This window comes from Cyrtonyx montezumae, unplaced genomic scaffold (assembly GCF_038088225.1).
Source record: "Cyrtonyx montezumae isolate F1298 unplaced genomic scaffold, pur_monq_1.0 scaffold_0, whole genome shotgun sequence".
NCBI classification, from domain to species: domain Eukaryota; kingdom Metazoa; phylum Chordata; class Aves; order Galliformes; family Odontophoridae; genus Cyrtonyx; species Cyrtonyx montezumae.
The window spans coordinates 15729201-15752475 of record NW_027071824.1 but is presented as its reverse complement, the minus strand read 5'-3'; the positions used below and the strand labels follow the sequence as shown (position 1 = coordinate 15752475).

At 39.1% G+C, this 23275-nt stretch overlaps 2 protein-coding genes across 2 annotated transcripts in view; one reads left to right on the top strand and one right to left on the bottom strand.

The window, feature by feature from the left end:
* Positions 1 to 23275, bottom strand: part of KCNK5 (potassium two pore domain channel subfamily K member 5) — a 369979-nt gene that overhangs the window by 203513 nt on the left and 143191 nt on the right. The gene's annotated exons all lie outside the window — the stretch shown is intronic.
* Positions 1 to 23275, top strand: part of GLP1R (glucagon like peptide 1 receptor) — a 73882-nt gene that overhangs the window by 10792 nt on the left and 39815 nt on the right. Inside the window, exons 4-5 of the mRNA XM_065735720.1 lie at positions 15985 to 16081; positions 17291 to 17401. Of these exons, the coding sequence (XP_065591792.1) occupies positions 15985 to 16081; positions 17291 to 17401 (208 nt within the window). The remainder of the gene's footprint in view (positions 1 to 15984; positions 16082 to 17290; positions 17402 to 23275) is intronic.

Below are 23275 nucleotides of genomic sequence, written 5' to 3'. Positions count from 1 at the left end.
CCTCACATAAGTAAAATTGCTGAAGGATCTGTATGCTTCACATCAGTCTTAGAGATATCTTTGTCCTACTGGCTGGCTATTCACAGAATTTAAATTAGCAATTCTACTACTTAATGAAAGAACGTTGTGTGTTGTTCTAAAGAGGTATGGATGGCTACTTTCAGTGTTGTGTGTGATGTGGGGGGAGAAACTATGGCAGTGACTTTCTTCTGAAAGGAGTGCTGTTAATAGAACTGTAAGAGCATCGCGGGTATCTTTGGAGGGATTAATCTTAAGGCTGAGAATTCTATCGTTTCTGTAAGATACCATGTAAAAATGAATTTTTGTATTAGGGATGGGTGTGTGTATATGAACAGAGGATGACAAATCTGGGTAGAACTCAGTAATTAAAGGCAGAGAGAGAATGGGGACTATTAATGCTTCCCAACTTGTGTCAGACTCAAGGTCTTGCACTGCAAGCCTTGTTTTCTTAGACTTCACATATCCTTAAGATAGAGTGGAAAAATACACAAGGAAGAAGAAGAATTCAAGGAAATTCCAGTGCTGTCCTCTCTGGGTGTTTTGGACAGGTGTAAGAGGAATCTGTGTATGCACATGCATGCAAATGGTGTGGTGCTTGAGTAGAATTATAACATATGATGGCTAATCTACTTATTTTAAACTTATGCAAGTAATCTTCCTGTCCTGAAAACATCTGTTAATAAGTTAAAAAGGTATCAGGTGGAAGAGGGACTGATTTCTGTTCTATATACAAAGTATCCTATTTTGCTATCTATGAAGAACTGATTTACCATTTTGGTAAGGTAGTCAGGTGTGAAAGCTTTTACCAGTCTCTAGAAGGTGTGATATGCAGTCCTTATACTGCAGCACTTCAATTGGCAGGTTTTTACACATTTACTTTATGCAGTGTCCTAACTGGAAAGATACAATGAAGTGTAGCTACCATCTGAAGCATAATGCTTGAAAGAGTAAAGCTAAAAGATTGTGAGAAAACTATCATATAAGAGCATAAATACTGCTGAGTTTGAGGTGTTCAAGATCATAGAATCATAGGGGGGGACCTTTAAAACCATCTAGTTCTAATCCCCCTGCTATAGGCAGGGACATCTCCCTCTAGTCCAGGTTGATCACAGCCCCATCCAGCCTGGATTTGCAAACACCTTCAGGGAGGAGGCATCTACAGCCTTTCTGGGCAACCTCTTCTGGTGTCTCACCGCCCTCACAGTAAAGAATTTGTTTCTAACATCAAGTCTAAAGATACTGATAATGTCCCCAATACCCTTAGCTGTGCAATTGACGTCTTACAAGAACAAAGTTTCTACAGAAATGGAAGTGTCATCTAAAATATCTGGCAGTGACTGATAACAAAGAGGTAAATAAGCTGATGACAGCCAGTACAAATCAATAGTTTAAAAAACGCTAATGGAGATTAAGGTCTCTGAGAATTCTGTGGGAAATGGGACTAAAAATTTAGCTGGTTTCCAACAAAGGAGTCAGTCGTTCTAACATGGTAGGGAGGAGAAATCCAGCCTCCCTTCTTCAGTGTGTCAGTGCAGAGCATTGGTATGGTACAGTATGGTGGCAGTACTATTTAAAAAGTTTTTTGCTTGTTTTCACTAATTTGATACTCGTTCAGTAGTGTTGTGAAAAGGCTAAAAAATGATCTAATGTAACTAATGCTAATCAATTTTATTTTTTAGGTAAAATTAAATAGGTTGTATTTTTGTAACATCAACCCTATTGTTATACATAAGTATATCACAAGACTTTGTTTTGAAAGGTAATTCCTTTTAAGGAAACTTATTTTAAGTTAACTCCTACCTTAAATAGGCACCAAATTCAATACTTACAAAGGTGCAGTGGATCTCTAGCACTTGAAGTCTTTGAATTAAGGTTGGATGTGGGTCTGAATGGTACCTACTTGTTAGGGTTTCACATAAGATTCTAAAAGGTATTATGCAGGAAGCTGTTAAGATGATCATCATGGTTCCTTCTGGTCTTGAGGTCACTGTGTTTTCCAAGTACCTCTTCTACTGGGAAAAGGTGAAAAATCATGAGTGGTCTAATAATAGATACTGATAAAGAAACCTCAAGGTTTACTTTTCCAGTAACCAATGTCCTCAAGTCTTTGCTTCTTTGTTGATAATAAATACTTGACTCCTAGCTTAATAGTTTTTGTACAGGGAATGGGCTTTGTTTTAGACTCCTCTTAGTTCTGAGACAGTGAATAAGGTTGTTTTTGCTCATCTGTATGAGCTATGCTGCTGGTGCTGGCTGCTGCTTCATGGCAACTTGTATAGTCTTCAACAGTCTGTGTGTTTAATCTTTCCCCGGAGAGTCTGCCTCTTTAACCCAGTGCAATGGCATGAACACTTACACTGGCACAAGGAGAAGAGAGGAGTGAAGAAGGGAAGAAATCATGGCTGCATCTTTCAACAGCAGTGCTGGTTTATGCTGCTCTAAATGATGCTGGAGTTATGCTGTAAGAAGATTCCATGCTCCAGAAATATGTCTTAAGAATGAACTGAGATGTAAAACAAGAATCCTTTGCAGAGTTAGCTCAGAGAACAAACTGTCTTGGAAGAGACAGAGTCGCATAAAGCCACTGCTATTTAAGTTCCCTAGTGTTTTCTCTAGCCTATTCTCAGGGAATCTATTCTGTTCCTACAAGTGCTGCTTGATTTAAGATTAATGTCAGATAGGAAATATGTGGCTGTGAAACTACTAACATGGAACTAATTGAATGATTTTAATTCCCTTAAGTGACCTATCTGTTTTCAGCTATGAGTGATTATTGCTGCATGGTCACTGCTTCCCTTTGTGCTCTGAAGACTAGAGATGGAGGAGGGGAAGCTTTCTGGGCAAGTTAAACTTCATTCTGGCAAAGGTTTGGGACTTGACCCAAGAGACAGCTCTTTCTTCTGTGTTTACATTTTTTCAGGCTTGACAGTTTTCTTGAAGCTCTCTGCACATTTTTAATTCACATGGCTTATGATGTTTTCACCCTGCTCTTGGACTTAATCACATCTCCTGCTTTCTGTGAACCAGTGCTTGCAGTCTGAACAGCAGTCTTTGTCTTGTTGAGCTTTTCCTTCCTTTCAAAGGTCTACTCAGAGAAGGTGGGAAGAAGTGTCTGTCCATTCATTCTAACATCAGCACAATTATAGTTTGCTTCTTCGGCTTAAGTCACAAACATCTTCAGTTTCATACATATGTACAAGAGCATGGCTAGGAAAGAAGAACCAAAGAGGCGGCAGGCTCACTTCTGAGGACATGACTGTGTCTCTGAAGCAATCCTTTGCTGCAGCAGACCTGCCCAGCTGAAGTCTGTGATACCTGCCAACAGTTAAAATAAAGTAAATAATAAAATACAATGCAGCCCTGGGACTCGCAGGGGTTCTACATGAGTAGAATCTGATAGTTTTTCTTGTATTGGGAAAATAGTATTGTGAGACATCACCTGATGGAGATGAGATCCTGCCAGAAATCAGGGTAGGGATAACTTGTACAGAACTGGAAATTGCACCTTGCACCTGCCTTCCTATGTCTTGCTTCTTGGGATGTTGGAGCATGGTATCATGTGGGATTGACTTTTGCAGGCCTGTAATGCATAGGGCTTCTACTGTTGATTCTGGTGGTGTGCTCAGTGCCAAGTTCTCTTGGGCAGAATGGGAATGTGATATTAGTAATTGAATATTATGTATGCAAGGTTAATTGGATTGCCAGCTACAAATTCATTTTCTTATCAAGATTTTGGTAGAGGGATTTTAGAAAACTGTTTTAGAGAGTTGCAGTTGCAAAATGTCTGATAAATGTCTGGCCCAACACTCTCTCCTGAAAGAGATTAAGTATTAGTTTACATTAAAACTCAAACTTGCAAAACCCTCTGATCTCAAAGAAGAGGATTACTGAAGAAAGATCTCGGGATTAAGCAGGCAGAAGGATTTTAAATTTAACTTTGTGAATTTCTAGATCATCCACACATACTGCTGTCCTATTAGTAACTTCAGGGAACTGCTGTTACTGTCTCCATGGGGATCCACGACCAAAACTCCTAGAGTTATTGTATTTTGCTCACCACATTGCTTGCTGCAACACTTCTCCCTTTATGTTTTTATTGCAGTGCCTTCAAAATGAATACACCACAGCTCTCTTTTTGAAGGTAGTTTTGTGGTAGGCTGATTCAAATCTGAGGAATAGACTTGTAGTAAAGGAGTGGTTTTTATCTTGCTTTGCAGCCCTGACAGGAAAAAAGCAGATTCAGCTTGACTTGCCTGTATTCCTGTACTTCCCTGTCAGAGAGGGACTGTAGGAAAAACAAACAACAAAAAAACCTGGGAGTAAATCCATTCTGAATGGGTCTGACAGATATTTTGGTGGAGGGGTGGCTTTGATCCTTCTGAATCATTTGAGTCAAAGGTAGTAACTTGTTACAGTGGCGTACTGAATAGCTTGCTCAGCTCTGCCTGGAATACTCTTGTCAAAGTCTTAAGTTTATGCGGTCTTATGCAAAACTTTAAATGCATCGACCTTGTATTAAAGAAATAGGAAGAAAAGGGTAAATGAAAATGGGCTAATGAAAACTTTTTAAAATAGGCTTCATTCCTTTGATCTGTAACTAGATGGAGCCTGATGGTAATTCTAAATATTGTTGAAGATGGTGGCAGCTGTTCACGGAGAACTGGGGGGGGGGGGGGAAAGCAAGGTGGTTTTTTTGTTTTATTTTTGGCCTTCAAAGAAGCTGAAAAGGCCTCTGCAAATAAAAGTGAAAGTTAAAATTGCACAGAATTAAAATCAAAGGTATCTCAACTGCAACTGTAGGAAGGCAACTGTGTAATTCAGTCTTGGCTACCAAGACCTTGCAAATGCATGATACTGTTGTTGTGTTAAGGTGATGCTTTAAATTCTCTCTTGTTAGGGGCTTTTGGGAGCACAGCAAAAAGCATCCCTGTGTGGGGATGTTGAACTTTACTGTCTTCTGATCTAAAAAGGAGATAGAGGGAAAAGGGTATGAGGAATGGATTGAAAGTGGGAATGTGGCTTTCATGCTGGGTAGTCTCTGGAAGTGGTAACATCACCTGGCTCCCTCCAAACTGGGAACATGGCTGTCAAGATGGTGCTGCAGTCCTGCTGAAGTGTGTGTTGTCTCTTGATTCTGGTGCCTTAAGAACTGCAGTTCATTGCCATGAAACATGAAGATCATCTGATGTGAAATTAACTTCAATCATGTTTTTGTAAAGGCAGCATTTGCCTTTATCTTGTGACTATTTTTTTCCTCTATACTTTTCTCCGTATTTGATTGAGTGAAGACTCTAGCCTTTATGCAGCTTAGCTTATGTCTTATTTTTGACAAATCAAGACCGAGGGGTGTAACACATGGCAGCTGTGTGGGTTGAATGCTGAAAATTGTAAGAAAAAAAAGTGTTGCCCATAAAACACTACACTGCATCTATCCAAGTAAATGAGAACCCTGTTGTATATGCCGTGGTAACACAAGATACTGCTGTAGGTATTCTGTCCTGTCTAGATGTGACAGACCATATCATCGCATTAGGCAGAGGTATGTGTTATCTCTTCCATAATGTTTGGAAGGAAGACATGATGTCTGGAGAACAAGCCTCACTGGCAAAAATTCTCTTGTATGATCTGATTTCAGATGTGATAGTACTGTTGATGAAAATGCTAGCAATCTGTAAAGCCACTACAGATAACTGTCTTGGCAAAGGGATGTGTAGGTGGGAAAGAGCAGTATGGCAGATAATCGGCTGATGGACCTTGTGCCGCTGTGACAATGAATTGCTGAGGGAGTTAACTTGGCATTATTTAAAACTAAAATCAACTACTGTCTGCAATTAGGAATGTGAAAGCCGTGCAGATTTTATTGCATTCTTCTTTAGCAATCACTAAACAACAGTAGGTACAGAACCTATAGTACTATATATAGGGCTTAGTAAAAACAATGAATGGCTTTGTGCTGAGTAATTTTGTATCAAATCCTTAACTTAAATTTTGTATGAAATTCTTAGGAGAACTAAATTTGTTTGTTTTTAAGGTTATGTAAAAAGAAGCGCATTCAGTAAGAGGTTTGTGATTTCTGGTGGCGTCTTGTTTTGTTTTTTCCTCCTTGCTCTCGAGAACTTATCATCGCAGGGGTCCTAGTGATCAACCAGCAAGCTGGTGACCAGGCTTATGTTGCTGATTCTGGGGAGAAATCATAACTGCTCTACACCTTACATTCTGGTTCCATGTGACAGTTCTGAAAAAGAGAGTACCTAGGAAAAGAGTCATTTGAAAAGCCTGGGGTGAGCTCAACTCCTCTGGGACTCTTCAATGTGGAAGGTGGAAATATTTAGTATTTCTTGCCCATCATTGGCATTTGCAGAGAAACCAGTCAGCTATATACTTAGGAAACAGATCTTTTTAAAATGTGTTTGGTTCAGTATGTCGTAAAGAACCAGCTTAGCACATTGTGTTTTGAACCACAGTAAAAGGCTGGCTTTGGCAGATGTTCTTTGCTTTATTCTGCCTGAGCGGCAAAAAGACACTCAGGATGAGTCAGTTACCAAATGGAGGTATTTAGTGCTCTGAAAAATCCTACTATATTCAAGATCATGTGTAGGACAGGCAGATGTGATGCAAGTTACAGAGAAACATGCACCTCAGCAGCTTTTACAGGAGGTAAAGCAAGACAATTGTGTGTATTAAGAGGAGAACAGTAGGTGCCCATGATTAAGCATCTGAATTCAACCCTAGATTTCTCCTTACTTTTTTAATCTTTAATATTCTAATATTCCTCACTGGATGTCTATTCCATTGTGATAGTGCATTATCATAATGACTTTAATGAAAGACTGAGGTTTTTCTTCCAGGAGTGTAGGCTAGACTTTGCCTCTAAAGCTGAGGGCTGAAGAACTCCAATTTCCTTCTTTGTAGCTTCTCCTACACCCACAACGCTACTTAACTTTCACTGTTCCTTCCATAGTATTGCAAGTGCTACAAACTTGTATCTGTCTGTAAATGAAATTTAAACGTTCTACTTTGTTTAGATACTTCTGTTGTATAACTGCATCAATAGTTGTCCTCTTCTAAAGAATGCTTCACAAAACAAGTACTTAGATTTGCAATGCATAGTACTCTCCTTGTACACAAGTCCTGTGATGATTTAATTCTTTTAAGTGTTGATACACAGTTCTTCCAGCTGAAGTTGTTGGATTGTTTTCTGCTGTCCAAGAGTTTGGTAGTTAGTTCCTTTGGAATTTTTGTATTTCTTCAGCATCTCTATGTAATTGCTTAGTAGTTTCTTTGACTGGCTCATGTAGTAAGTTCTTGGCAGCAGCATTTACCAGAATGAATGGAGGAAAATGTAGTGAAAATAATGTTTTCAGAAAGCGATGATCATCAAACTGAATGTGAATGATTCAACTGTAAGCATACTGATTTATGGGTCCTATGGTGACCGAAGAGGAAAGCTCTATCCAGGCTGGGAAAAGATCTTCATGGGGCAAAATCCTTCAGTACGTCCAACAGTGAAGGCAGGAGCAATAGAATGATTTCTTAATTGTAGATTTGTAGCAGGAGGTAGGTTTTTGTCTGTAGGAGATGAAGCTCTATCAGTAGCAAGCTGAAATGTTAAGCTGTGCTTTATTCACCTGATTTTAGTACAGTATGCTGTGGAAGTAGATTTAGATATTAAAGCAGTTTGCTTTGACATCTATGCCTTTGAATGCCAAATATTTGCTTTGATCCATGAAATGGTAGGGGCCAGGAGACATTATTCTCACAGAAATGTGCCTTGTCAAAATAAAACTTGTGGTGAGGAAGAGAAGGCTAATTGATTTCAGAGCATGACTGAAGCATTACAGGATAGGCCTGAGATGTTTGGTCCTGGAGTGGAAGCCCTTGTGGTCAGGGTTGAATCCTCCCACCTGTTCAAACAGCTTATGTTTTTTGGAGAATTTATGAAATTAAGTCCTGCTGAATGGAGAGCTACCTCTGCCTTGTCACCAGAAGTACTAAAAGCAAGAATGACTCATGTCAGTTTTGTTTGTTCTTTAAATTGACTTACTCAAGCCTCCACGAAGAAGTGTTTTACACTTGGAAACCTGAAGTTCCAAAGAGCATTTGGGAGCTGCATATGCTTATCTTTCTAATATAGCAAAAATTGTTCTTAAGAAAGTGGAGGGAGGATAATGGGGAGAGAGCAGTTGATTAGTGCTGTGTGTTGTCTTGTTTATAGTTTCACATGTGACTGAGCACGTTCAGCCCTTCCTTTTGAAGTTGTGCAGATGTGAAAAAGAAAAGGACAGGAGGGCAGGCAAGGATGAGAGACCATGTGGTGCAGTGGTTATTTTCAACTAGGAGGAAAGAATTCTGAGATCCAGCCCTTGTTTTAAAATAAATAAATAATACATATTTTGGTTCTTGACAGAAGTTATATTTGCATTCTGGTCTTTGGATTGTCTGAAATGCTGTTTTGAAGTTGCTTGGACAGAGGGAGAAATGGAATGGGAAGTGGAGAGTATTTTGTGTGTTCTGGGAAGCTGTTGAAAGCCCAGTGTTACTGCTCATGACTGATGTTGCTGAGACTGCCGGCACACTTCCAAAGAGGAAAGCAAAGCAGTATTTTTCCTGTGCATTGATAGGGTTTGAGTGCTAGATGAGTTAGCTCTTGCAGCTTTGAATCCAAAAGCTTAATGTTGTAAAACCTGAGGTCTTGAATTCAAGAGGAACAGAAAAGAAGGGTCTCCAGTGTTGGACAGCTGCTGTATACTGTGTATGAGATTTGTTTATCCAAGTTTTCCTTCTTCTTGACTTTTCCTTCTTCTTGAAGATCTCAAGATTGTAAGTCCTAAACTGCAACAGAATAAACTTACCTGGCACATATGGCCAGGTAGCTCCTTGCAGAACTCAGTAGCACCTTTCGTGGGGAGCTCATATGAGGGATGCTCCAGTAGTGATGCCTCCTATTTTATTATGTTGGCCCACAACATCAGAGTTGGATGTGTGGCAGTAGAGGTTGAATCTTCCCACCAATATTTCATTTTGCTGCTGTGTGACAGATGGCAACAGAGGGACAGTTTTGGAAGAATGGCATCTGACATGGAGCAAAGGTGTGTCATTGAATTTTTCCATGGGGAAGAAATGGCAACCTCTGACACTGAATAGTTATGGAGACTAAACTGTGGATGTGAGCACAGTGAGACGGTAGGAGGTACATTTCTGCAGTCACTTCTGCTGATGAAAATGTATAGTTAGTGGTTGTGACCCTGTCAAAAAAAATGTTTTGCTGCTGAGAATTTACTCTATCAAAAAGTAATGTAATATTGTGTTCTTTCTCTCTGTTGTAGCTACCACAGAAATAAATACAAGGCATTACTTTTGGAGTGACCTACATACATGATCATGAGACACTTACCTCTCCTTAAGACAGCAGTTTATTAATGAAATACAGACACTTTTGGAATACATTATCAGTAAAAGTGTTGCCTTATCCCTCTGTTCTATATAGCAATTTTATATCATCTGACATTGCTTACAATATATGATCTACCAAGAATAAGAGAAGTGATCTATTAGATCAAAATACAGAATACTACTATTTCCAGAATATATTTCAGCAGTGGAGGCAGTGATGTGAAAGACCAGTCACGTTCTGGATGGCTGTGCAGATTTTTAAGAGCATGGCACACGGGCTCTTGCTCATTGAGGGTGAAAAAACTTAGCAGATACTGGTGCCAGTGTTGGCAAATAATGTTTTATAGCTGAAAACTTGCTCTATCAAACAGTGTTCTTGTACTCTTTGTATCTACTGTAGTTTCCTTGGAAACAAATAGGAGGCATTACTTTTGGAGAGACCTATGCAATTTTCTGCTTTTTGCCGTCAGAGAGGATGCTAAAAGGATGTATTTTCTGTGGTGCTCTTGAGCTACTGAAGTCATAGGTTCAATTAGTAACCAAGGAACAGAAGTGTTTACAGGAAAAGCTCCTAGAAGCTGGTAATAGGTGCTTCTCTGAAAGGACAGCTATTTTGATCCACTGCTTTTTTTTTTTCTTCCCTGAGAAGTGAGGGATGTGTCCACATTGATCCAACTGTCTTTTAAAATATGACTTGGAGCATAATTAATATTATCTGATCCTTTTAGCACTTTTGGAGAAGGAGCTAAAAATAGTAACTTGACCTCAAAAGGGTCACTTAGACTTTCATAATGTCAGTTGATTATATTGAAATCAAAGCTAGGTGATGTCATTTGGAAGGAGAAAGTGATTAATGTGGAAATCCAGGGATGTCAGATTCCTGAAGTGCGATCTCATTTTATTCAGAAAAGGTATTGTGCGAGTATCTCCAGAGATAGTTCTCTGGTACTGTCTAATAGAGGTAGCACTGCCTTTTTTTGTTTGTTTGTTTTTAATGTACCTTTCCCTTTGACATACCTTCTGTTATTTGAAGGGGTTGAACTATCAGTGGTGTTGTCTAAGTATTTTTGTTGTTGTTTGTTGGCCAGAACATCAGCTGAAGAACTGTTGGGAGCTGGAGCACCAGCATCTGCAGGGCTTCTCTCTCAGTGGTATAGTAACCACTGAGAAATCAAGTCTTGAGTGATGGTATTAAGGAACCAAGGGGGAGCATTCTGCTATTCAGATGTTCTAGTATTCACTCTAGGTGAGAAATGAAGATGCATGATGACAAGTGGCAGGGGGGAATAGCACTGTTCTTTGGACAAATAACCTTGTTGTAGGGTTTTGCTGTGCTACAACCTCCTCTGCTCCCAAGGGTACTGTTGTAGCAAGTTATTTGGTAAGTGAAGAAGTGTTTTCAGGAAGCTGTAAATGAGCCTTGTGCTTTATGCTGCTTTGAAAAGTATGAAACATCTAAATAATTCTGACAGGAAGATTCTCATCTCAGAAAATGGAAGGTGGTTGTGGTTCACAACATTGCAGTGTTGTGCTGTCCAATTTGGGCTGTGAACTGAGGACAAGACCTGTATAAATACACGTCCATGTTATGAATAAACTGATTCTTGAATTGATGCAGATTCATTTGTACAGAGCAATTTCTAAAGATTCTTCTTATACAGGAATGTTCAATGAGAGTGAAATAAAGCTAATAGTGTACAGTCATCACCTACCTCAGTCTCTTGTACCAATTCTGAACAGCATAAGCTTGAAATAAATGTTTTGCACTGGATTTTTATTATTGTTCTTTCTTGGGGGAAAAAAGTTTAACACATTAGTGTTTCCAAGATAAAAGGCTGTAAATTTAATCTGAATCTTCCTCTCAGAAGCTTGATGTCTCTTTTCTTACCTGAAGCAAGAATAACAAGGCCATACTGAAGTGTGCTTCAATGTTGTGTTTTCTAGCACTTGCTTGTGAAGGCTAAGATTAGTATATTGGAAGTTCTAGTAGTTATAACATAAAATGAGCCCTTAGTGGCAAGTAGAAATCTTGCCTGTTATCCTGAAGTGTTAAAATCATTTAAAAATGGTGGCAGAAGTATTCCTGTTTAAAAAAAGAAAGCAAAAAAGAAAAGCAGTAACAGGAGGTGGTATTTCATTTTCTGTCCCATGTAAGATCTCTTAAGTGATGACTGGGGAGGAGGAAAGATGATAAATCCCAGGAGTCACTTGGCTGCATTTGGAGCTTGGAGGAGTTTTCCTTCCTCTCTGAAGTTTAGTATGTTTATGCTCTGTGCTCCAATTCCACTATGTCAGAATAGTGCCTTTATAGCATAGCTCATGTGTGTACCTATGGATGCTGTTTTTTTGTAAGAGAGGAATAGAATCATAGAACATAGGGGTTAGAAAGGACCTCCAGAGATCATTGAGTCCACAGTCTCTCTGGGGGAGCCTGTTCCAGTGCTCAGTCACTCTCACAGTAAATAAGTTATTTCACATCAACTATATGGAACTTACTCTGTTCCTGTTGTTGCCTGTTGTCCCCTATCCTGTCACTGCACGCCGCTGAAAGGAGTCCAGCATCATCTGTTTGATTTCTGTCCATGAGATATTCATCAACATTGATGAAATCCCTTCTTTTTTTATTCCCCCTCCAGACTGAACAGGTACAGATCACTCAGCCTTTCCTCAAACAGTTTCAAGGATGTTGAAAATTGATTGAAATGCTTCCATTTACAGCAGGGTCTATGAAGATAAATGGTGGCTACAGAAAGAGAGTTTCCTGTAAAGATGTTGAGGTTTTATAAAGCATTCTGTCTTCAGACTACCGAATGAGCTAATTTATCACTAGAGATTAATTACACTTAATTAGGTGCCTACACTGAAAGGCTTCCAGTCTGTTTGTTCTTGTCTGTCTTAGTTTTCCTGCTTCTGTTTTACACTACTAAGCTTCACTGTAACTCACCCCTTTAATGTTCTCCACCCATTCCTTGCCTTTTCATTCTTCCATTGTAACTAGTTGGCTGTGCTTCTTCTCCGCTATCCTTCTTTAATATATCTTCATCCAGCAAAACTACTGCTGATGTACTTACTCCTGTGGCTGAGTGTAAATAGAGGGAGATAAACCTCAATAAAAAAAAACAATGAACTGGTGCTTTTAGCAAGAAAACTCAGCTCTGTAATTAATAATACTCTTGCATTTCCTCCAAATTCTGAGTACTGACCCAGGGGCTTTGTCTTCATATAAACATTCTTAGTGCTTTGATGCTGCTGAAGAAGTTAAATCAACTCCTCAAGAAAAAACAGTCTCTCTTATTTGAATATCAGCTGTTAAGTTTGTATATACCTGGATAACATGGATGCTACAATTGATTTTACTATATGCTATCTAATTTAAGCTGACTTCGGTAACTGCTGAAGCAGAGTGACTGTTGAACAGAGAAAATAAAGTATGTAGTCCTGGGTTTTGTATTTGATTGTCTCAATACCAGTGACTATAGATAGTAGAAACCTGCTAAATCAATCTGCATTAAAATGGCATTTCTAATTATTTTACCCTTAAAATTTGCTAACCTCATTGTTAGTTGTCATCTCACATCATGAGAAACCACCATAGAGTAAAATGTTTCTACTTTTTCATTAAATAGAGGAATAGAAGCTTGCTTTTTTTCTAATCTATAATTACAACTGGTTATTCTCATGTTCATGAAGACAATAGATGATCTTGATTTTGAAGAAAATATTTTGTTTCAAAGGACCTCTGCCTCCAACAAGCTGTTTTTCTCAATGCAAACAATTTTAGGTTTATGGTGATACTTTTGAAAGTAGTCTTTCACTTCTAAACAAAACTCTGTATGCATCTTAATCTGAAAGTCTGTATTTGGATCAACTCAATGCATTCATTTGCATGCATGTTCAACAGTTACTTGTTGGGAAGATGTGTAACACTGAGTAGCTTTAGAAATTATTTTGGATTGTAACTTCAGAGTTCATCTGGAGAATGTTCCTTTTAATTCATGTATTAAGGTATTAACATTGTGATGAGATGGTGGTAAAACAATCCTGTACAACTTGAGTAGCTGCTTCTGTAAGATGAGGACATTTAAACAGTGTGTAATCTGCAAGTATCCTTCTAAAGACTACCTGGCAGAAACTTAGGTTTGAAGGTTCTTCCATTCTCTCTGTACCAATCATTCATTCCTTATTTGTCTGTAGGGACCTGTAGATGACCTTTTGGAGCCCCTGGTTGAATGTTTCTCTCCACCCTAATTTAGGCAATAATGTATTCACAGAATTGCAGGGGTTGGAAGGGACCTCAATCTACAGGTTTCTGTGTTACTGTAGGCACATGGAGTTAATATTCAGTAGAGTGCATTCATTTTTATACTGGTGACTTTAGTCCAGGCAGACTTTGGCAGCGTTTATTGGCATAGGTAAGATGTGACCAGGATGATTTAAATCAGGAAGACAAGGGTCAGAGTTGGAAAGATCCACAGGCTTGTACTTGTTTTGATTTCAATGGGAGTTGGCCAAATTCTTTTAAAATTATGACCGTGAGGTCCTAGCTACAGTTAAGAGCTGCTTATAAATACAGGCAGCTACCATTCTTTAAACACAACAGATACCTGCTAAATGTTGTACTTCTCATCACATGTTGAAATGCATCCTTTGTAATTGGATGTTCTGGCTTAATACAGGCAGCAGCATGATGGGTGTGGTGTTGGTTTTTTGTTTGCTTATTTCCACCCTAAACAGTATTTTTAATCATTGGAAAGATTCAAGAGCAAAGAAGGAATTTGAGGTCTGTAGTCCAAAAATGCCACTTCTGTTCTTTCTTGCCAGAGTGATTACACTATCATCTTTTAAAGTGCATTAATTCTAGTGAATAGCATCCAGGTTGCTTTTCCAGAAATACAGGATAAATTTAAAGTGGCTGTGTTGCTTTAAGCAAACCTTCCAAAGTTGTTATTTTTTTTTTCTAAGCATCTAAACTTAAGAAGCTGAAACAGAAAACAAGCTGTGAGGGTTAAATTATGATGGTTGTTAAACCTCACGCTTCACTTCCTAAACTGATCTGGGTGGTTGTTTTCTTTTTAACTTTTTTTTAACTGAGGTTAAATGATTTTCTCCACTCACTATTAGTGTTGTACTATGAAGTTCATGCTGTTAAGTTTTTATGACATCCATGCATGGCTTTATTCTGAGAAAAGAATGCTGAATTAGCTGTGTTATCAATTACTTAGAGCTTGGTAATCCTTACGTTTGTAGTTCAGTTTATATGAACATAGAGGCAGTAATTCTTCTAGCTCTGTACTTAAATGCAGTGGGTGAGCTGGGCCTCTGTGAGCATGGTGAGGCTTCAGTTAGGGTTGAGTGAGCAGCCAGCACTAAGTTCTATAGTTTAATAACATCTGGTTTCCTTTGTGCCTGTGTGGAGTCTGTATGTATCTGTATGTCCCCCCCTGCCCCTTGGTACTGTGGAAAGGTGGCACTGCAGCCTGTCATATTGGGCCAAAGAAGTCCCTGCTCTTTCTGTGGCCTCAGTAAAAATATGTTCCATCCCTGGAAGTGTTCAAGGTCAGGTTGGACGGAGTTTTTGGGCAACCAGGTCTAGTGGGAAGTGTCCCTGCCCTTGGAAGGGGATTGGAACTAGATGGTCTGAATGGCCCCTTCCAACCTGAATCCTTCTTTGATTTGAGACAGCAGAGCTAACTTAGCTTAGGTTTCATTGAAGGGACAGCTTAGTTGTTTGTTGGTTTTGCCTTTCTTCATGATACCAATAGAAAAAAATAATTTAGTTGCAGTTAAACACATAGTAGCATCTTGCAGTGTTTATCATAAATAGTGCTGTTTTGACTTTATAGAATCATTAAAGTTGGAAAAGACCTCTAAGATCATCTAGTCCAACTGTTTACCTACTGACAATATTGCCCGCTAAACCATGTCCTGAAAAACTACATCTACCCTTGCCTTAAACACTTACAGAGATGGTGACTTCACCACCTCCCTGGGCAGCCTGTGCCAGTACCTCACCTCTCTTTTGGAGAATAAGTATTTCCTAATGTTGAACCTGAACCTCCCTTGGCACTACTTCAGGTCATTCCTTCTTGTCCTATCGCTGTTACCCAGGAAATGAGGCACACCACAACCACTTTTCAGGGAGCTGTAGAGAGCAATAAAGTCTCCCTGAGCCTTCTCTTCTCCAGACTAAATAATCCCAGTTCTCTCACCACTTCTCATAAGACTTGTTCTTCAGACCCATTACAGCTTCATTGTTGTCCTTCTCTGGACATGCACAATGACCTCATTGTCTCTCTTGTAGTGTAGGGCCCAGAACTGAACACAGTACTCAAAGTGCAGCCTGACCAGAGCTGTGTACAGAGGGATGATTGCCTCCCTGGTCCTTTTGGCTATTTCATTTCTGATGCAAGCCAGGATGCCAGTGGCCTTCTTGGTCCTGGGCACACTAGGCGTATCACCTGGTTGTAGAAGGAGATGAAGTTGGTCAAGACTTCTTCACATCCACCTTTTTAGGCTGCATGAAAAATGTGGTTTCAGTTCAGTGTCTGAGACTCGGGATTTCTCTTTTAGAGTACTGATGGATCCCTCTCTGGTGTTGTGCAGAAGTGGAAGGAGTACCAGCTCCAGTGCCTGAAATACTTATATGAGACACCTCCTATTGTAGCAGGTAAGTCTGCTTGGTGGGGATATGAAGTATTATTAAAGTGCAAGATAACAGTCAGAAGGAAGCAATTATGAACTTGAAAGTACTATCTCCAGCTCACACTCTGTGGGATTCTTCCCTCTACTGAGGGGAACCATTTTATAGTGGAATTTCATTGTAATGGTGTTCATCTTTAGATCCAGAGTGTCTTGTGGTGGATGTAGTACATCAAAGTAGGATACTAATATTGCACTCCTGAAATTTCTGTAGAGTTAAGGGTTGAGAAAGTACACGTATTGGGAAGTCTAGGACCAGGCTGTTTACATTAATCTAGTAGCTGAAATTATTTTGAGCATTATAAAATGCTGAAATGGCATTTAAAACTAAACAGTCACATGCACAAAAAGTGCCTAGTGCAAATGAGTGTGTGGCTTATCTTAGCAGTTGAGCTGCTCCAATGTGATGAGAGCAGCTGCAGTGTGCCAGCATTGTAGTGTTTAGGGGACACTGGTGACTTGTCAGTGATGCTCAGATTTGGACACAGTATGGGTACTCCTGTGCTTCAGTGCTGTTGTGGCACTAAAAAAGATGAAATGTATCTAAAGCTGTATCTGAATAATTACTTCAAAGCTGTCAGTTTTCCTTCTCTTAACTATATTATTATGGCAGAGTGAGAACAGTAGGTGATGACAACAATGGCAGTGAAACATTCATTTCTCTCTGCTCCATTATTCTGTTGTGCGGTTGAGTGCTGCCCTCTAAGAATGACAGTTTAATAAATCTGAAGTTGAAGTACTCTCATGTTGATTAAGCTGTAATGCAAAATTATGGTTGTGTGTGGGTATTTTGTTGATGAATCTCTATATTTTAGATTAGACTTCCAACCGCATGACTGTGAGCCAATTCTCAGCAATGATTACAGTATTCACAGCGAAAATTATTTTAAATCCAGCTGAGACATATGAGGGTGTAGAAAGAAAAGATAAAAATGGCTTAATATTGATGTGCCTTACTTGTCCCTTGATTTAGTTGACTTATTTTTTTCTTCAGCCTTCCTGATTCCTAGGGATAAATAAGAGTTGCTTGCCCAAAAAACTTTAACTCCTAAGTTTGAATGCATAATACTCTTATGGCTCAAATGCACATGTTGTGTTTTGTCTTCTACGCTTCATTCTTTTCCTCGTTAATCTTAGTAAAAGACAGTAGCATCCCCTTTCTTCTATCTCTTTGCAGAAGGCAAGTTCTGCAACAGAACATTTGACAACTATGCCTGCTGGCCTGATGGACTGCCTGGCACCTATGTGAATGTCAGCTGCCCCTGGTATTTACCTTGGGCTAACACAGGTAAGAGCTCTTCCTTTTAAGAACAGCTTTAAACCAATCCTGTTTTATTTGCATACCATTTGAAAAGATAATATTTGCTTGAACAGCCATGAGTGTGTTCAGATCTCTAATATAAAGGCAGGAATGAGAATTAGTATATTTTCTTTATTTCCATGTTGCAGGAAAGATGATAGAAGAGTCTTTCTAATAGTAGTGGTTGCTAAAAAAGCATTACTGTGATGCTTGTTGGTGAAGATGAGCTAGTGGTAGTAATGGTACAGCTTGAAAACAGAGATAATAGCAGCAAAGCTATAAGCTAGGTCCTCCTGTAGTACATGTAGACAAAAGATCTGAAGTGAAAAGTGTTATGTTCATTCCTAAACAAGTTTGTTAGAATACCTCAAGGAGAAGCTACTGATAGATGCAGAGACTTCTTTTTCTTCTGACAGACATATCTCTGAAGGTGATATTCTTAACATCCTTATGTATACATACATCTGACACCACTTGAAGGCAATTCATGTGGATTTCTTCATCTAGTATCTCTCTCTGAATTAAGTAACTTGTGCAACTTATTTATGAAGATCTAAATTTTGAAGTATAAATTGACTGTCTTGGTGTGGTGGATTGAACTTGGCCCACGGTAAGGGACAGCTCACTGATTGAGGCTGTATAAACTTGGCTGTTGAAGGTAAAGGTAATTTAGGTATTTAGTATAATCCAAAGGTGTTAGGAAAGGGATTTTGGAAATGAAAAATAGGTCAGTTGGAGGATACTCTGGTGTAACAAGAAACCTGGGATTAAAATCCTATGGAATAAGGAATAAAAATTGTGCTGACTAGTTGGAGGTAACTTTTGTCATAGGGCTGTTCTTTGCACCTGTGACTTAAACAGCATTGATAACATGTCAGTGATTTGACTGCTATTTAACAGGGCTTGCACAGCATCAAGGCTTTCTCTCCAACCCATTTACTGTCCGTGTTGAGGGGAAAGAATTTGGAAAATTACATAGCCAGGTCAGCTGACCAGATGTGATCAAATTAATACTCCATGCCATACAGCAGCTTTTTCAGACAAGAAAGAAAAGCTCAGGGGAAGAGAGATGGAATAGGAATACTCATAGTTGTGGCATTAGTCTTTCCAAGTAACTGTTCTGTGTGCTGAAGCCCTGCTTTCCAGGAAGCAGCTGGACATCTGCCTGCCAATGTGAAGAAGTGAATAAATTGCTTATTTTGCTTTGTGTGAACAGCTTTCTTATTAAATTGTTGTTACCTTGAAGGTGGGTGAAAAATTCTCACACCAGGATAACTCCATAATACCTAGAAAGGTTGAAAGCTTCCATGAGTGGAAAGCTCTACTCTTCATCCCATCACTGTGTTACTACAAGAGCATTGTGATGGGTGTATAGCATCCAGCCAAGGTCAACTTAGTACATCCACTATGGACTTCTCCACAGGCTGCATGGGAATACCTGTTCTGATGCCTGGAGCACCTCTTCTCCTTCAGTGTTATCAAACCTTGGTGTTCACAAGGTTGTTTCTCACAGTAGGGACCTTGCGACATGGGAAGAGATGATCTCTTCTCCTCTCTTCGCTCCCGTGCTCTGGGATTCCTACTGCAATTTGGTTACTTATCCTGCTTGCTTTCTGAAATGACTCATATGCATAGACAGTCTTACTGCTGTCTTGTTTGTGTGGAATGTGTGTCAGGGTGATTTATTTTTTTTAGATGCATTGCTTTGTTTTCCCAGGTGGATTTTATAAATATTATGTTACTTTGTCTGATCTTCTGAATGTATTTTTTTACTGTATCTGAACTGTATTTGTAGTAACTGATAATTTTATAACCTCTGTTAAAATGCTGTTTCCCTGCCCTTTTCAGAGTAATAATAAAGATACTGCAACTTTAGAATGGATAAACAAGATTTTATAAATGTGTGGAATTAGTATTTTCCTTGTCATTAATTGAGATTGAAGTACATGAAGCTGCAGAATTTTTTTCCAATAAAGCTAATGCTTCTGGATACTTAATACTTTGAATATCTAAAACTTCTTACAGGATTCAACTGCTTTGCTCTGAACTTGTTTACTTGCAATCTTTGAGATACTGGACACAGTTGTCTGACTTTCAGCTTTGAAAACATCACTGCTGGAGAGAATCAAGATTTAAACAATACTGCAGATTAATAAATTATTGAATGTGCAATATGTTTGATACTCTTGGAAACAAGTAAAATTAATTATCCTGAAAACTGTGTTTGTTTCAGTGAAGACTAGCATCATTTTGAAAAACTGTAGAGCATGCTAAGGGAGGATTGCAAAAGTACTTGAAAATATCTCTGGATTTGTTCTCATGTACATACTGTGAGTATACCTCAATCTGTGTTATCAGTGAGAAATGAGAATGGAATGGGGAAATATTTTATCAAATACAAAACAAGAGACAGCTATTAGTGGCTGATGTGTAATTTAGGGGTCTCAATTATCGTGACCTGATGTATTTTCATGATGTCTTGTGGGGTTATGTTCAGAGTGAATGCTAATGGGCTGCCACAATGAAAAGGTAACTTCTTTATAATTGAAGATCTACAACAATAGGAAATTGGATGCACTGTAACTTATAGTAATAACAAAAGTGTAGTTATTACTTATTCTTGCATAGCTCACTAAAAGTAGATGGAAGCCCTTGCAGTGCTGAGATGTCTTCAAGTGCTTGAAATGGAGGAAAGGAAAAGATATGACCTTGCTTAGAAAGTACCTTCAAAATGTGTTCAGTGAAGGTTATCCACAGAGTTCCTGACAGAAGGAAGCACAGTCTCTCTCGTGGGGAGAGGAATAACAGCATGCACCAGCATGGGCTGGGAACTTGACTCACTGGAAAGCAGCTTTGTGGGAGAAAGCCCTGTTGATCCTGATGGATGCCCATCTGAACATAAGCTAACAGCATGCCCTTGAGCCAAAGAAGACCAGCAGCTTCCTGAGCTGTACTGGGCAGAACATCCCTGACAGTTTTGTGGGAAAGGTCTGTCCCTTAGCTCTAGGGGCTGAAACTTACTTGGAGTGCATTATCTTGTTCTGGGTTCTGCGTACAAACTGCGTACTGAAGTTAGTCCAACAATTGGATGTGAAGGTGACTAAGGGCTGAAGTATGTCTCGAGAGTACAGGTTTCTTCATCGTGGAGAAAAGAAAGTTCTGTAATGTGAGTGTAGAAATCTTATTGATATGTATGAGCATGCATACTTGAAATACAGAAAGCTTCCTTTAAGTATAATTATTTTGCTGTGAGGGTGATCGAGCTATGAAACAGAAATTTTGGAGATGGCCTGCACTTGACTGGACATAGCCCTGAGCAGTCTGCTCTAGTTCATTCTGTAATAAGTAGGGGATCATGCTGAGAGATCTTCAGAAGCCCATCCTGCCCTAACTGTTCTGTGTTTCTCTTTGTTGAATTGTTTAAGGTGGTGTGATCTGGGCCTGCTAACTGTTGGATGTTAGAAATTTTCATTAGAGTGAACCAGAATAGGAGGTGGGAAGAAGAATTCAAATGGAAAGTGTAATGCTGGAGATCTACTTGATCAGTTATAAATTTTGCAGACTTTGCAAAACAGCTTTTATTCTTGTTCCTGTCCCACTCTTCATCTTGTCTTAATGACTTGGATACCCTTCTGCAAGCCCTATCAGAAGATGCAGCTCAGCAGATTGACTAGTAGGGCGGTTAGCTGAAAATGATTTGCTTTTGTTTTTTTTTAACTACTTAGCAGCTTTGCTAAGTAATCCAACCCTGCGTGATATTAATGGGTTTCCATTTCTACTTGTTGCAGTTAGTCTCAGACCACTGTATCCATTCAGACTTATATGCATACAGAGATACCTGATATCTTTCACGAGACAAGCTTATGGAGAATGGGCCTGCATTTCTGTATTTCTGTTATGCTAAGCAATGTCTGAAGCTGCAAGGCTTTGTCTTGCAATATTGCTTACCTTATAATTGCAACTTTTGTCTTCTACCTCTTTTGAAAAGTGCTGTGTACAAGGACAGACTATAAAGTACAGGAAAGAAAATCAATACTGTCCAACTTACATGTTGCATCTCTTCGGAAGCGCTGAACCTTTTTCTTATTTTGCCACCCAGTGTGTATCAGTGTCCTTGCCAAATTCAGTACTGGCATGCTGCCTTCAAGGATTGTCTCTGAAGGCTCAGAATATGTTTGCAATAGCTGGATCGAAGAAAGATCACAAAAGATTTCATGCTTGAAAAGATTTCATGCTTGAACCCTTGTATCCCTATACAGCTATGGACTTGCTTTGTAATGGCAAGTAAATTAAAAATGAATCCTTAGAGGAACTGTTTTGTAGTTCCCATTGAAATACTGGGCACTGAGTTGTTGATGTCTTTCTAGGATATGGTCTGCATTAGCTACATGTTTCTTCCGTGAAACTTGATTACTGTATATTGTATATCTAGTTGCTAGACATACTCATCTATTCTGTGTGGCAAATCAGATTGGGATTTTTACCCAAATGAAATGTAGTGAATCTTTTAGATTCTTAGAGTTGGTATAGTTCCATGCCGGTCAGTTTCCTGATTGCAGTGATTGCAACTGTATTACTATTTATCTACTTCAAGTAGGTTGGTCATTTATAATTGCCCTAACTCACCAGGAAGTTGTGAAATAAGGATATTAAAGTTAACTAAACACTCAGTATTGCTTTGAAGCTGATCTGAGGTTTCGAGTAGTCTGTTCTTCAGGGTGGGTTAAGCCATTGTCACTGGAATGCATGCTAATTCATATTTAGAGCAACTTTGATAATGGTTCATGCTTCTCTCAGCACGGTGCTGGATTTTGGTGGTATAGTAAATGTAGAGCTCATTTACTGCTGGATTGTGACTACCTGATAGTAGGAGTTCTCAAGTCACTTGTCTCTCTAGTGCCGTATAAATAGCTTTGTGTATGTAACAAAGAAGCCTGATGAAATAAAAAAAGCATTGTGGGTAACAGGAGGCAGGAGAAGCAAATTTCAGACAAATCCTATTCTGTTGGGTTCTCTGGTTTCATTCAGATATTCATAGGCTTTCTCTTTAGGAAGATGTATATTCCAATGCAGTGTTTTGAAACGCTCTGAAAATATCAAAGATATGTGAATTATCAGAACAGACATAAGTTTGTATTTGCACTTCTCATAGCCTGTTTATATGTCTTTGAAACAGTAGGCTTCACAGCAATTTCATACCTGTATGGGAAGTTTGACTCCAGCTCTTTGTTTTGCTTCCATTTGTGCTTGTTCAGCTCCCACTGTCAGGCAGATCCTTCACAGGGAGATGCTGAAGTAACAGGAGGTGGAGGTTATTGCTGAAAATATTTTTCTCTGAAATTTCCAGCACAGATTTTGGGCTATATCCAGTGCTTGCTGAAGCTAAGTTTTGCAAACTTCTGGCTGCCTAAGTCAGAACTTTTGGTCTGACACATTTGCATGTGTCAAGGAACAAAGCTTGCTTTTAGTGAAAATCTAGGAAAGCTGCTCTTTTTTTGTCAGCACTGAAGTTAGAGCAGGTAAAATTTGCATGCTGTCCTACCAACACTGTAGTCAGCAAGATCAGCAACTTATACTTGGGCAGTGACTGTCCCAGAGTTCAGATCTTCAGGAGGATCAGTATTCCTTTAAGGGATAGAGGGCACCTTACCTTGCTGTCAGTGGCTATGTGCTTTTTCTTGTTACCTTATTATAATTGAAGGCTAGCTGCCAATAACACCATGTGGATTTGGAAACCTTGGAGCTGCACAATTCATTTTACAATTATGTTTCCTTTGTGATTCTGATATTTTATTGTTTAATAGTGCTAAATCCCTTTTAATTAAAAAAACCTTCCAGGAGTTTCAGGCAAATTATGTGAAC